General features: G+C 45.6%; 1 protein-coding gene across 12 annotated transcripts in view; it reads right to left on the bottom strand.

Annotated features, from left to right (window-relative positions):
* Positions 1-13,095, bottom strand: part of LOC118382066 (pleckstrin homology domain-containing family A member 7-like) — a 163,476-nt gene that overhangs the window by 97,740 nt on the left and 52,641 nt on the right. For all 12 annotated transcript variants that reach the window (XM_052483545.1, XM_052483547.1, XM_052483551.1 and 9 more), the window contains exon 2: positions 7,363-7,446. In XM_052483545.1, the coding sequence (XP_052339505.1) occupies positions 7,363-7,446 (84 nt within the window). The remainder of the gene's footprint in view (positions 1-7,362; positions 7,447-13,095) is intronic.

Here is a 13,095-nt window from a genome sequence, read left to right as displayed (position 1 = left end):
ATGTGTATTTTTCCATTTATAGACACACGCTATGTTTGAATAAAATTGACTATACGTAGGCTACTGAGCTTATCTGATGCTTTAAGCACTGCGATTAAAAATTAATTTCTAAAGAGGGAGCCAGAAGATTTCCGACCGGTGGTGTAGCCTATTACCGGCAACTTCAGGAGCGTTTGGTCGAGAACATGTTTTTTTTCTTCTGGTTAAGCTATATTGCCGGTAATAGGCTACACCACCGGTCGGCAATCTTTTCCATTTGGAGTGCCAAGTTATTTGTACCATTTCTACTGACCTGCGGATTTTCAAATGCACATTTTCGTGGAACAGTTTCATTTCATTTAGAAAAAAAGTCTTCATACTGTATCTCAAAATCAATGTCACGTGCTCCTGTGTCGCTCAGTTGGTAAAGCATGGCGATTGCAATGCCAGGGTTGTGAGTTCAATTCCCACGGGGAACCAGTATAAAAAAAAAGTATGAAAATGTATGCTCTGGATAAGTGTATGATAAAATGTATGCTCTACTAAAATATAAATTCAAAATTCTCTGAAAATGATAGAAATCTAAAAGGTAACTTCTATTGTCATTGACAATATGTGAAAATAGCCAACAAATAAAAATGATGCAGCCCCAGGTAGAAAATATCCTGATCAAAATAATTTTCCTAGAAATCACATTGGCTGTCTGCAAGGAACTTGAAACATTGTATCAACTATCAACTAGGTCCAGTCCCAAGCTGGTGCTTGCCACGTTGTATAAAACATTCTGGGGCATTTAAGAGTTTCCTGCGCCAGTGAGCTCCGGCATGACATTTTTTCCCCCTTTCATGCTGTTGTTATCGAAAAGGAGAGAGCTGGAATTTTTTTTCAAATAGGCTACGTTGAGTAACTATTATCGTTCTCAATGGATGTAAAAACAGACTTTCTTTCCTTGCTGTTTGAGGCGAAGAAAGAATTACTTTCAGAGGCTCCACAGTGATGGTGAGTTAAGGCAATCAGAAATAGCATCAGCTCGCCAAACGGGCACATTTATAGGTCTACATTTGTGTGCAGGTCAGGTAGCCTAGGCATACTTCTATGGGTAATCAGGTGCATGTCCTTACTCAAGATTGACAGGAGCGCTTCGAATAAAAGACAATGAATAAATTAACAACTTGTAAATGGAATTAAATAAAATAAAAAACTTTATTCTCACAAGAAAAAGTTTGTGTGCTCCGCAAACAACGTGTCCACTCCTAAAATGACAACAGTAAGACTAATAATAATACTGTATATTGAATCCATTAACAGAAATTGACATAATCAAACAAACATTGTAGAATAGAAATGATGGGAAGGTAAATGTACTACTGGTGATATTGGTGTGCCATCCCCGCAGCCTCCGCAATGGATTTGTCCACTCAGATAGGCGTGAATCAGACAGGTGTCTCGTGTGCCATAAATTATTTGTATATATTTTCCACAGCTCAACTAAAAAAAAATCTTGAGCTGCTGACAAACAGCCTATCGATCAAACAATCGACCAGTCGACTAAATGGGGTTAGCCTTAATATACAGTACCAGTCAAAAATGTGTACACACCTACTCATTCCAGGGCTTTTCTTTATTTGCACTATTTTTATTTGTAGAATAATAGTGAAGACATCAAAATGCTGAAATAACACATATGGAATCATTTAGTAAACAAAAAAGTATTAAACAAATGAAAATATATTTTATATTTGAGATTCTTCAAAGTAGCCACACTTTGCCTTGACAGCTTTGCACACTTTTGGCATTCTCTCAACCGGCTTCACCTCCTTCTATTCTACAATGTATAAAATAGTAAAAAATAAAGAAAAGCCCTGGAATGAGTAGGTGTGTCCAAACCTTTGACTGGTACACACACAGACACACACACACAACTCAAAAAAATAAAGGGAACACTTAAACAACACAATGTAACTCCAAGTCAATCACACTTCTGTGAAATCGAACTGTCCACTTAGGAAGCAACACTGATTGACAATAAATTTCACATGCTGTTGTGCAAATGGAATAGACAACAGGTGGAAATTATACACAATTAGCAAGACCCCCCTAATAAAGTAGTGGTTCTGCAGGTGGGGACCACAGACCACTTCTCAGTTCCTATGCTTCCTGGCTGATGTTTGGGTCACTTTTGAATGCTGGCGGTGCTTTCACTCTACTGGTAGCATGAGACGGAGTCTACAACCCACACAAGTGGCTCAGGTAGTGCAGCTCATCCAGGATGGCACGTCAATGCGAGCTGTGGCAAGAAGGTTTGCTGTGTGTCAGCGTAGTGTCCAGAGCATGGAGGCGCTACCAGTACATCAGAAGACGTGGAGGAGGCCGTAGGAGGGCAACAACCCAGCTGCAGGACCGCTACCTCCGCCTTTGTGCAAGGAGGAGCAGGAGGAGCACTGATGCTATGGACTGGCCCGCCCGTTCCCCAGGCCTGAATCCAATTGAGCACATCTGGGACATCATGTCTCGCTCCATCCACCAACGCCACGTTGCACCACAGACTGTCCAGGAGTTGGCGGATGCTTTAGTCCAGGTCTGGGAGGAGATCCCTCAGGAGACCATCTGCCACCTCATCAGGAGCATGCCCAGGCGTTGTAGGGAGGTCATACAGGCACGTGGAGGCCACACACACTACTGAGCCTCATTTTGACTTGTTTTAAGGACATTACATCAAAGTTGGATCAGCCTGTAGTGTGGTTTTCCACTTTAATTGAGTGTGACTCCAAATCCAGACCTCCATGGGTTGATAAATTTGATTTCCATTGATAATTTTTGTAAGAGTATTTAATAATAATATTTCATTAATTCAGATCTAGGATGTGTTATTTTAGTGTTCCCTTTATTTTTTTGAGCAGTATATATATAGAGACCCTGTCACTGAGTCTGTCAGCACTGAGTGTGCCTGCCTGTCCATCCTGTACCCATCCTACACCCCAGAGGGAATACAGGAGAGGGAACATACTTCGCCATCCATATCTGGGTCTCAGCATGGGTGACATCCACACCCTGGCTGCTACAGCAACCAACTGCAACAATCTGCCCTGGCTGTCTGTTTTGGCTATGCAGGCCAGAGCGAAGGCATCATCACTGCATAACACACACGCTTCCCCCTGGGTGCATCAGTACCCCAGCTGTTACGACGATCTATTTCCACAACTAAAGTATGACTGGGAGGAAGGGATAGAGAGAAGTAAAACAAGTTGGCCGTAGTATAAATAGCAGTCAGCAGAGAGTCAAGGGGCTTCATAAGTCCTGCTACTTTAGCTTATTCTACCCCTGCACACCACAGGCATTCAATACACTTTAAAAGAGGAAAAAGAGGAATTCCAAGAGGGTGATATTTCTCCTAACAGACTGGCTGTAAGATAGAAACGCTATAGCCTACCATACACCCCATACTCACTGGCTTTGGTAGTGGTAGAGTCCATCAGCATACAGTGGGGGCAGGGATATACCACTGAACAGATGGCATGGGGTGAGAGGTCAAGGGTGTGCCACTTGAGTGGCAGTGAACTCTGTGGGATAATAACCTCTCCCAGTGTTTTTCTGTGACGATGTGTGTGTATGTGTGTGTGTGTGTAACTCAGGCCGCACACACAGTCTCTAATGAGGGGTATCAATCAGGCCATGCCAAGAACATTGGGCTGCCCGTCTCCTACTTGATGGGCCTCTGTGGTATTTCCACAATGCTCAAAGCATTTTCAAATCTATGATCTCTGTCATAGCTACATGATTTCACTGTACTGGGAAGAAGTCTACTGTATGGTTGACTAGGAGTGGAGGGTTATGATGACGACAGCATTTTAAAGGACTGGTGATAATGTGAAATGTATCAACAGTAAACTATGACAAAGGACAGAGGACATTAATCATGCTATTTAAATACATTTGATTCGTCACATATTCTTGTGGGAAGAGCATTAATATAATGCTATTCTAAGCATGGCTGGTCTACTGAGCTTTGATCTGGTATTAGATAGTAATAGAATAATTCACTTACTGTGGCCCCTACAGTGCAGGGAATATGAACTTTAACTTTTAAACCCCCTGATGGTGTACAAATCCCTGGCTCAACAGTACCATGTGAGGGATACAGGAGGGTTGGGGTGGAGAAGAGAGGAATCCCAATGAGCTTCATGTCACTCCTGCAAATTACCTTTCAACACTGTGACAGTGGAGATCAGTTACACTGATCTCTGCTACATCTGCTACACTAACACATCGAGCCATGAATCCTAAAGCCAACATAACACCACCGTAATTATGTTGTTGACACCTGTCATACACATTTATGACAGAAAGATAAAGGACTCAACTGTGGTCCTGCTATTGTTCTAATGCGTCATATTGACAGTTTAGTAACATCAGGGGAATTTATCATGAATAGTTAACATGAAAGTCATGGTACAGATGTAGGATATTAATTTTCCCTATACTGTCACAACAAAATCATCCCACAGCAACAGGATTTGAATGTTTAGTCCATAATGTTTCTGTAACTTTTGAGTGAAAACCTCCTTATCAGCTATTAGCTGGCCAAAAGTTACATAAAAAGTGCAATAGTGTTAATATAACCTTGTGTTAGTGTGGGTTTTCAGTGAATTTATGTACAGTGGGACAAAAAGTATTTAGTCAACCACCAAATTGTGCATGTTCTCCCACTTAAAAAGATGAGGCCTGTAATTTTCATCATAGGTACACTTCTACGATGACAGACAAAATGAGAGAGAAAAAAATCCAGAAAATCACATTGTAGGATTTTGTATTAATTTATTTGTTAATGATGTTGGAAAACAAGTATTTGGTCACCTACAAACAAGCAAGATTTCTGTCTCTCACAGACCTGTAACTTCTTCTTTAAGAGGCTCCTCTGTCCTCCACTCGTTACCTGTATTAATGGCACCTGTTTGAACTTGTTACCAGTATAAAAGACACCTGTCCACAACCTCAAACAGTCACACTCCAAACTCCACTATGGCCAAGACCAAAGAGCTGTCAAAGGACACCAGAAACAAAATTGTAGACCTATACCAGGCTGGGAAGACTGAATCTGCAATAGGTAAGCAGCTTGGTTAGAAGAAATCAACTGTGGGAGCAATTATTAGGAAATGGAAGACATACAAGACCACTGATAATCTCCCTCGATCTGGGGCTCCACGTAAGATCTCACCCCGTGGGGTCAAAATGATCACAAGGACGGTGAGCAAAAATCCCAGAACCACACGGGGGGACCTAGTGAATGACCTGCAGAGAACCGGGACCAAAGTAACAAAGCCTACCATCAGTAACACACTACGCCGCCAGGGACTCAAATCCTGCAGTGCCAGACGTGTCCCCCTGCTTAAGCCAGTACATGTCCATGCCCGTCTGAAGTTTGCTAGAGAGCATTTGGATGATCCAGAATGAGAGATTGTGAGAATGTCATATGGTCAGATGAAACCAAAATATAACTTTTTGGTAAAAACTCAACTCGTTGTGTTTGGAGGACAAAGAATGCTGAGTTGCATCCCAAGAACAACATACCTACTGTGAAGCATGGGGGTGGAAACATCATGCTTTGGGGCTGTTTTTCTGAAAAGGTACCAGGACGACTGATCCGTGTAAAGGAAAGAATGAATGAGGCCATGTATCGTGAGATTTTGAGTGAAAACCTCCTTCCATCAGCAAGGGCATTGAACATGAAACGTGGCTGGGTCTTTCAGCATGACAATGATCCCAAACACACCGCCCGGGCAACGAAGGAGTGACTTCGTAAGAAGCATTTCAAGGTCCTGGAGTGGCCTAGCCAGTCTCCAGATCTCAACCCCATAGAAAATCTTTGGAGGGAGTTGAAAGTCTGTGTTGCCCAGCAACAGCCCCAAAACATCACTGCTCTAGAGGAGATCTGCATGGAGGAATGGGCCAAAATACCAGCAACAGGGTGTGAAAACCTTGTGAAGACTTACAGAAAACATTTGACCTCTGTCATTGCCAACAAAGGGTATATAACAAAGTATTGAGAAACTTTTGTTATTGACCAAATACTTATTTTCCACCATAATTTGCAAATAAATTCATTAAAAATCCTACAATGTGACTTTCTGGATTTTTTTCTCATTTTGTCTGTCATAGTTGAAGTGTACCTATGATGAAAATTACAGGCCTCTCTCATCTTTTTAAGTGGAAGAACTTGCACAATTGGTGGCTGACTAAATACTTTTTTGCCCCACTGTATTTCACAGCAATAAAACAGGACAATTCTCAGCAACAAAAGAGTGATCATATTAAGATCCTTCCCTTGTATGTCAGGAATGTCATTGCCACGAGAATTTATATCCCAATGTTCTAACTATTTTATATCTCTGTCTAATTCCTGAAGGTTGTAAATCTCCAGTTCAAAGAAAGACAGTCTTAGCCTGCAATAGATCATTTCTTTATTCAGAGAGCGCTCTGCCCCCCTAGTGCAGAGCAAGTCTTTTTATACACACACACACACACAAGTTTCTTACCATAGGCTACTCCCTGCTTAGGCAGGCAGTATTTTTTCCCACTACCCCCATACATAGTTTTTGTTTCACAATTGCTCCCTGCTTGCATAGCTACAAAATACAATGCCCTAGTTCTAATTCTAACCAAGCGACACACATCAGATTATATTCTTATGATTCTAACACATTTCACACAGTTATACAGTTTCAGGGTGGAATACTTTAGTCATTATCTTAAACATACAAATTCTTCTATCAGTCATGCCATGTCATCTCCCATGTTTTAGAGGCACTTACAAGCAAGCTCTATAACTTAAAGATAAGTCCCAGTATGTCTAGGTCAAACCAACTCTGTGCATGTGTCGCTAACACGAGGTCCCATGCTATTCAACCTCATCACACCACCTGGGGCTCCACCATGGCCGTACCACTCACACAATCAACTTCAGGACTGCAGCTATAACCTGCAGAAAATACTCTATATATTGCTCTCTGATTAAAAAAAAACTCTGTGGTAATAACAAGTGTGATGTTTCAGACAGATGAATGGCTTCAGGCTTGCCATGGCCACAGTCAAAGACATAATGTGAACCATAGTTGACTCATTAACAATTAAGATGATACCTTAAATATACACACAAACAATTGGACTGGGAGTGCAAGCAGTTATGAATTCCATTTCCAGCATTCCTCAGGCAGTCAGTTTCTGTTCCTCCTCATCTCATCCCAGCAGACAATCTCACACTCTAATCTGAGCTAAATTACACTCTATTCTCATCTCCTCCCAGCATGACGTTGGACCAACCAGACGTTACACTGAAGCCCACATTATAACCTTCCTCGAGTAAACAAATAGTAGAGGTGCACTCACTTGTCGTGGAGCATATATTCAGTGTTTTCTGGAGATATCTGTCCAGTCACAGGGTGTCGGAACGACGTGCTCTTCTGGTTATGGCTGAGAGAGTCAGAGAGAGAGAACAGGGGGGAAAAGAGGGAAGGAGTGAAAACAACAGCGAAGGAGAAAATACAATTAGTTATCATGAATCATATTTCTGCTTGATCACTCCACTATTTTGTGCACTGATGTATTGGTCACTGGCTGCTTGTTGGGCATTCTAAACCAAGTTTCTAGACTTCCAATGACTTTCACAGCAAAGTGTAGAATGTGCGGTAGTGCTGAAGCGTGGCCAAGGCAGGGGCTCATATTATTTCACACAATGTGTAAGTCTCAGCACTCTCCCCTACCAGCTCGCCAGGCTTTATTGATTTCAATTACATGGGGTCATTCATCGCTTTAACTAGGGCATTAAAGCTTCCCTGTATCGTTGGATAAAAGAAGAGATGGGCAGCGCTGGTGGTGGAAAGAATGAAAAATAACAATGATATGATTTGCTCTAAACCGTCTTCATCAATTATTTACTTTTACACACTTTGGATGGCAGTTGCGTAGCAGCTGTGCCCATCGGACAGGAAGAGAGAGTCATTCTATGAACAGGTCTCTGCTTCATTCAACATTAGCTTTAGGAGCAGTGGAGCAGACAAGATTCCATACACTTAGGGTTATCCAGGTGCAGAACATGCACAGGTAGAAACTTCTGATCCAGACTGACCTGGTCGTTAATCACTACGAGGACTTCTGACCCAGACTGACCTGGTCGTTAATCACTATGAGGACTTCTGACCCAGACTGACCTGGTCGTTAATCACTGAGGACATCTGATCCAGACTGACCTGGTCGTTAATCCCTATGAGGACTTCTGACCCAGACTGACCTGGTTGTTAATCATTATGAGGACTTCTGACCCAGACTGATCTGGTCGTTAATCATTATGAGGACTTCTGACCCAGACTGATCTGGTCGTTAATCACTGAGGACATCTGATCCAGACTGACCTGGTTGTTAATCACGCCAAGGACTTCTGACCCAGACTGACCTGATTGTTAATCACTCTGAGGACTTCTGGGTCAGACTGTGTGAGTGTGAATGCTGTATGTGAGTGTAGTGTTTCTCACCGTGCTACTGTATAGTGCAGATCTCCAAGTGCGAGTCAGAGCCTCACAGAGGCGGTCAGGTGAGCTGTGCTAGCTAGCCTATCGGTGTGTCCTCCAGATAGACCATCATAACACACCCTAGGCTTCTAGTTCTCACACTACACTGTCACATTCAACAGCCAAAAATAAATACTATGCCAATCTAGTCACTTTGGAAACAGTCATCACAATAAGAATGACAACACAACCAGGGCAATGATGTGGGCCAATTTGTTGGTGCACTGACTGTCCAATCAGTCTAGCAGAAATAAGTAAAAGTCGCATATGTCATTCAATCCAGATGACTGCTGATGTCTTTAAATCAGCCTTTACCTCTAATGAAATATTTAATGCTTCAAAACACTTGAATTCCGTGTAAAATCAGAGCATGTTGGAGTTGAATAGGCTGTTACATGAGGACATGTTTGCTTTGAGACGGTTTCAATCTCTCTCGCAAAGTTACGTTATTGTGATGCTTTTGGGGGAGGGGAAATATCAAAGTACTGTGAAAAATTGTTCACCCTACTGTAATTCTTTATGTAAACACTGGCAATGATGCAAATTGCCAAGATTTGAGGTAATAGACAACAGCTGACTGTACTCTCTGCTCTCTTCCAACCCATTCTCAATAACAACATTGTGAATGGGTTGGAAGAGAGCAGAGAGTACAGTCAGCTAACAACATCCTCATACAATCTAGAATCACATATGGAAAAACATCTGTTAATTAACATCGACTCAATAGAGCAGAAATATCAGCGAGCGGTCTGTCCGAGATGTATGTCCTGTGTTGCGTGTTCCTCTATCTCATCATGGTGTCCAGCACCACAGCCCTCTCTGGGCTCTTTACTCAAGCGTGGCCACTGAGAAGACAGATATGAAGTGCTAAGGTCCTCCAGAGCAGAGTTGAGCCATCCCTCTTCGGCTAGTGTAGACTGGACAAGACTGAAAGGCAGCCTGCTCTGGACTATACCAGCCTGAGAGGCAGCCTGCTCTGGACTGGACTATACCAGCCTGAGAGGCAGCCTGCTCTGGACTGGACTGTACCAGCCTGAGAGGCAGCATGCTCTGGACTGGACCAGCCTGAGAGGCAGCATGCTCTGGACTGGACCAGCCTGAGAGGCAGCATGCTCTGGACTGGACCAGCATGAGAGGCAGCATGCTCTGGACTGGACCAGCCTGAGAGGCAGCATGCTCTGGACTGGACCAGCCTGAGAGGCAGCATGCTCTGGACTGGACCAGCATGAGAGGCAGCATGCTCTGGACTGGACCAGCATGAGAGGCAGCATGCTCTGGACTGGACCAGCCTGAGAGGCAGCATGCTCTGGACTGGACCAGCCTGAGAGGCAGCATGCTCTGGACTGGACCAGCCTGAGAGGCAGCATGCTCTGGACTGGACCAGCCTGAGAGGCAGCATGCTCTGGACTGGACCAGCATGAGAGGCAGCATGCTCTGGACTGGACCAGCATGAGAGGCAGCATGCTCTGGACTGGACCAGCATGAGAGGCAGCATGCTCTGGACTGGACCAGCATGAGAGGCAGCATGCTCTGGACTGTACCAGCATGAGAGGCAGCATGCTCTGGACTGTACCAGCCTGAGAGGCAGCATGCTCTGGACTGTACCAGCATGAGAGGCAGCATGCTCTGGACTGTACCAGCATGAGAGGCAGCATGCTCTGGACTGGACCAGCATGAGAGGCAGCATGCTCTGGACTGGACCAGCATGAGAGGCAGCATGCTCTGGACTGGACCAGCATGAGAGGCAGCCTGCTCTGGACTGGACTGTACCAGCCTGAGAGGCAGCATGCTCTGGACTGGACCAGCCTGAGAGGCAGCATGCTCTGGACTGGACCAGCCTGAGAGGCAGCATGCTCTGGACTGGACCAGCATGAGAGGCAGCATGCTCTGGACTGGACCAGCATGAGAGGCAGCATGCTCTGGACTGGACCAGCATGAGAGGCAGCATGCTCTGGACTGTACCAGCCTGAGAGGCAGCATGCTCTGGACTGGACCAGCATGAGAGGCAGCATGCTCTGGACTGGACCAGCATGAGAGGCAGCATGCTCTGGACTGGACTGTACAAGCCTGAGAAGCAGCATGCTCTGGACTGGACCAGCCTGAGAGGCAGCATGCTCTGGACTGGACCAGCCTGAGAGGCAGCATGCTCTGGACTGGACCAGCCTGAGAGGCAGCATGCTCTGGACTGGACCAGCCTGAGAGGCAGCATGCTCTGGACTGGACCAGCCTGAGAGGCAGCATGCTCTGGACTGGACCAGCATGAGAGGCAGCATGCTCTGGACTGGACCAGCCTGAGGCAGCATGCTCTGGACTGGACCAGCCTGAGAGGCAGCATGCTCTGGACTGGACCAGCCTGAGAGGCAGCATGCTCTGGACTGGACCAGCATGAGAGGCAGCATGCTCTGGACTGGACCAGCCTGAGAGGCAGCATGCTCTGGACTGGACCAGCATGAGAGGCAGCATGCTCTGGACTGGACCAGCATGAGAGGCAGCATGCTCTGGACTGTACCAGCCTGAGAGGCAGCATGCTCTGGACTGGACCAGCATGAGAGGCAGCATGCTCTGGACTGGACCAGCATGAGAGGCAGCATGCTCTGGACTGGACCAGCCTGAGAGGCAGCATGCTCTGGACTGGACCAGCCTGAGAGGCAGCGTGCTCTGGACTGGACCAGCCTGAGAGGCAGCATGCTCTGGACTGTACCAGCCTGAGAGGCAGCATGCTCTGGACTGGACCAGCCTGAGAGGCAGCATGCTCTGGACTGGACCAGCCTGAGAGGCAGCATGCTCTGGACTGGACCAGCCTGAGAGGCAGCATGCTCTGGACTGTACCAGCCTGAGAGGCAGCATGCTCTGGACTGGACCAGCCTGAGAGGCAGCATGCTCTGGACTGGACCAGCCTGAGAGGCAGCATGCTCTGGACTGGACCAGCCTGAGAGGCAGCATGCTCTGGACTGGACCAGCCTGAGAGGCAGTCAGCAGCAGCAGCATCACACTTGATCAATAGGCATCCTAATGTTTACAGTGTGCATGGTAATACCGTGAGTAAACAGACTGGTGTCAGCAGCATATAGCAAACGCCTCTACAGCCTTTACCAGCTGACGCATAGTGTTATACCAACCCTGTTAGTATTACTGCGGTGTCAGGCAGCAAAGTAAAGGAAATAAATCTGGTTGTTTTGAGAGATTTATGGGTTGACATTTTTCAAAGGTTCGCAGGAAGCTGTGGTTGAGCAGAGACATTTCTGCACGCACACAAACGCACTCAAAGCAACACGCACAAAAACACAGCACAGCTCTCTACTCTGTTTGGTCCTGGCCTGTGTTCCAGTAACAGCATGTCGTGTGTTGAACTACACCAGGCCCATGCAGTAGTACCCTACCCTCCACTGTTAATTAGGAACCTGCATTCTTTGGACCGTTTGTTTCAGCCACATTACTTCTGAACTACTTGTCGTGGAATTCACTGCATTCCTACTTAGTGAACAAACAGTTCAGGCAGCACAGTGGCCCTGTTTGTTTTGCCACATAGTGTAGTACTCAGGGAACTGGTTGCAGACACACTTCAGTAAAACGCATGAGCTGACGCACACCCAAAAATGTTTGTAGACGTGCTTACTAATGAAGAGTAAACTGTAATATTACATTATATACATATAAAGTGGGTGAAACAGTATGTAAACATTATTAAAGTGACCAGTGTTATGTCTATGTGTACTGAACAAAAATATAAAACGCAACAATTTTAAAGATTTTGCTGAGTTACAGTCCATATAAGGAAATTAAAATCAATTGAAATACATTCATTAAGCCCTAATCTATGGATTTCAAATGACTGGGCAGGGGCACAGCCATGGGTGGGCCTGGGAGGGCATGGGCCCACAGGCCGACCCACTGGGGAGCCAGGCCCAGCCAATCAGAATAATTTCTTCCCCACAAAAGGGCTTTATTACAGACAGAAATACTCCTTCTCTGTTCTGTCTCTCGGTCCCAGCTTTGATGCACCTGTACCATCTCCGCCTTCTAGATGGTAGTGGGGTGAACAGACCGTGGCTCGGGTGGCTGAGGTCCTTGATGATCTTCTTGGCCTTCCTGTGACACCGGGTCCTGTAGATGTGTGGGGGTGTGCTCTCGCTGCTCTCTCCTGTAGTCCACAATAAGCTCCTTCGTTTTGTTGACATTGAGGGAAATATTATTTTCCTGGCACCAGTCTGCTAGGGCTCTAAACTCCTTCCTGTTGGCTGTCTCATCGTCATTGGTAATCAGGCCCACTGTTGCGTTGTCAGAGTTATTGTTGCCTACCTTCACAATTTGTGGTCGGCCTGCCAGGAAGTCCAGGACCCAGTTGCACAGGGAGGGGTTCAGACCCAGGGCCCTGAGCTTAGTGGGCACTAATGGTGTTGAAAGCTGAGCTGTAGTCAATGAACAGTATTCTTACATAGATATGTCTCTTGTCCAGGTGGGATAGGGTAGCGTGTAGTGCAAATGTGATTGTGTCGTCTGTTTATCTGTTGGGTCGATCTGCGAATTGAATTGGTGTCGGGTAAGGTGGAGGTGA

This window comes from Oncorhynchus keta, chromosome 2 (genome assembly GCF_023373465.1).
Source record: "Oncorhynchus keta strain PuntledgeMale-10-30-2019 chromosome 2, Oket_V2, whole genome shotgun sequence".
NCBI classification, from domain to species: domain Eukaryota; kingdom Metazoa; phylum Chordata; class Actinopteri; order Salmoniformes; family Salmonidae; genus Oncorhynchus; species Oncorhynchus keta.
This window is presented reverse-complemented; position numbering and strand designations above follow the sequence as displayed.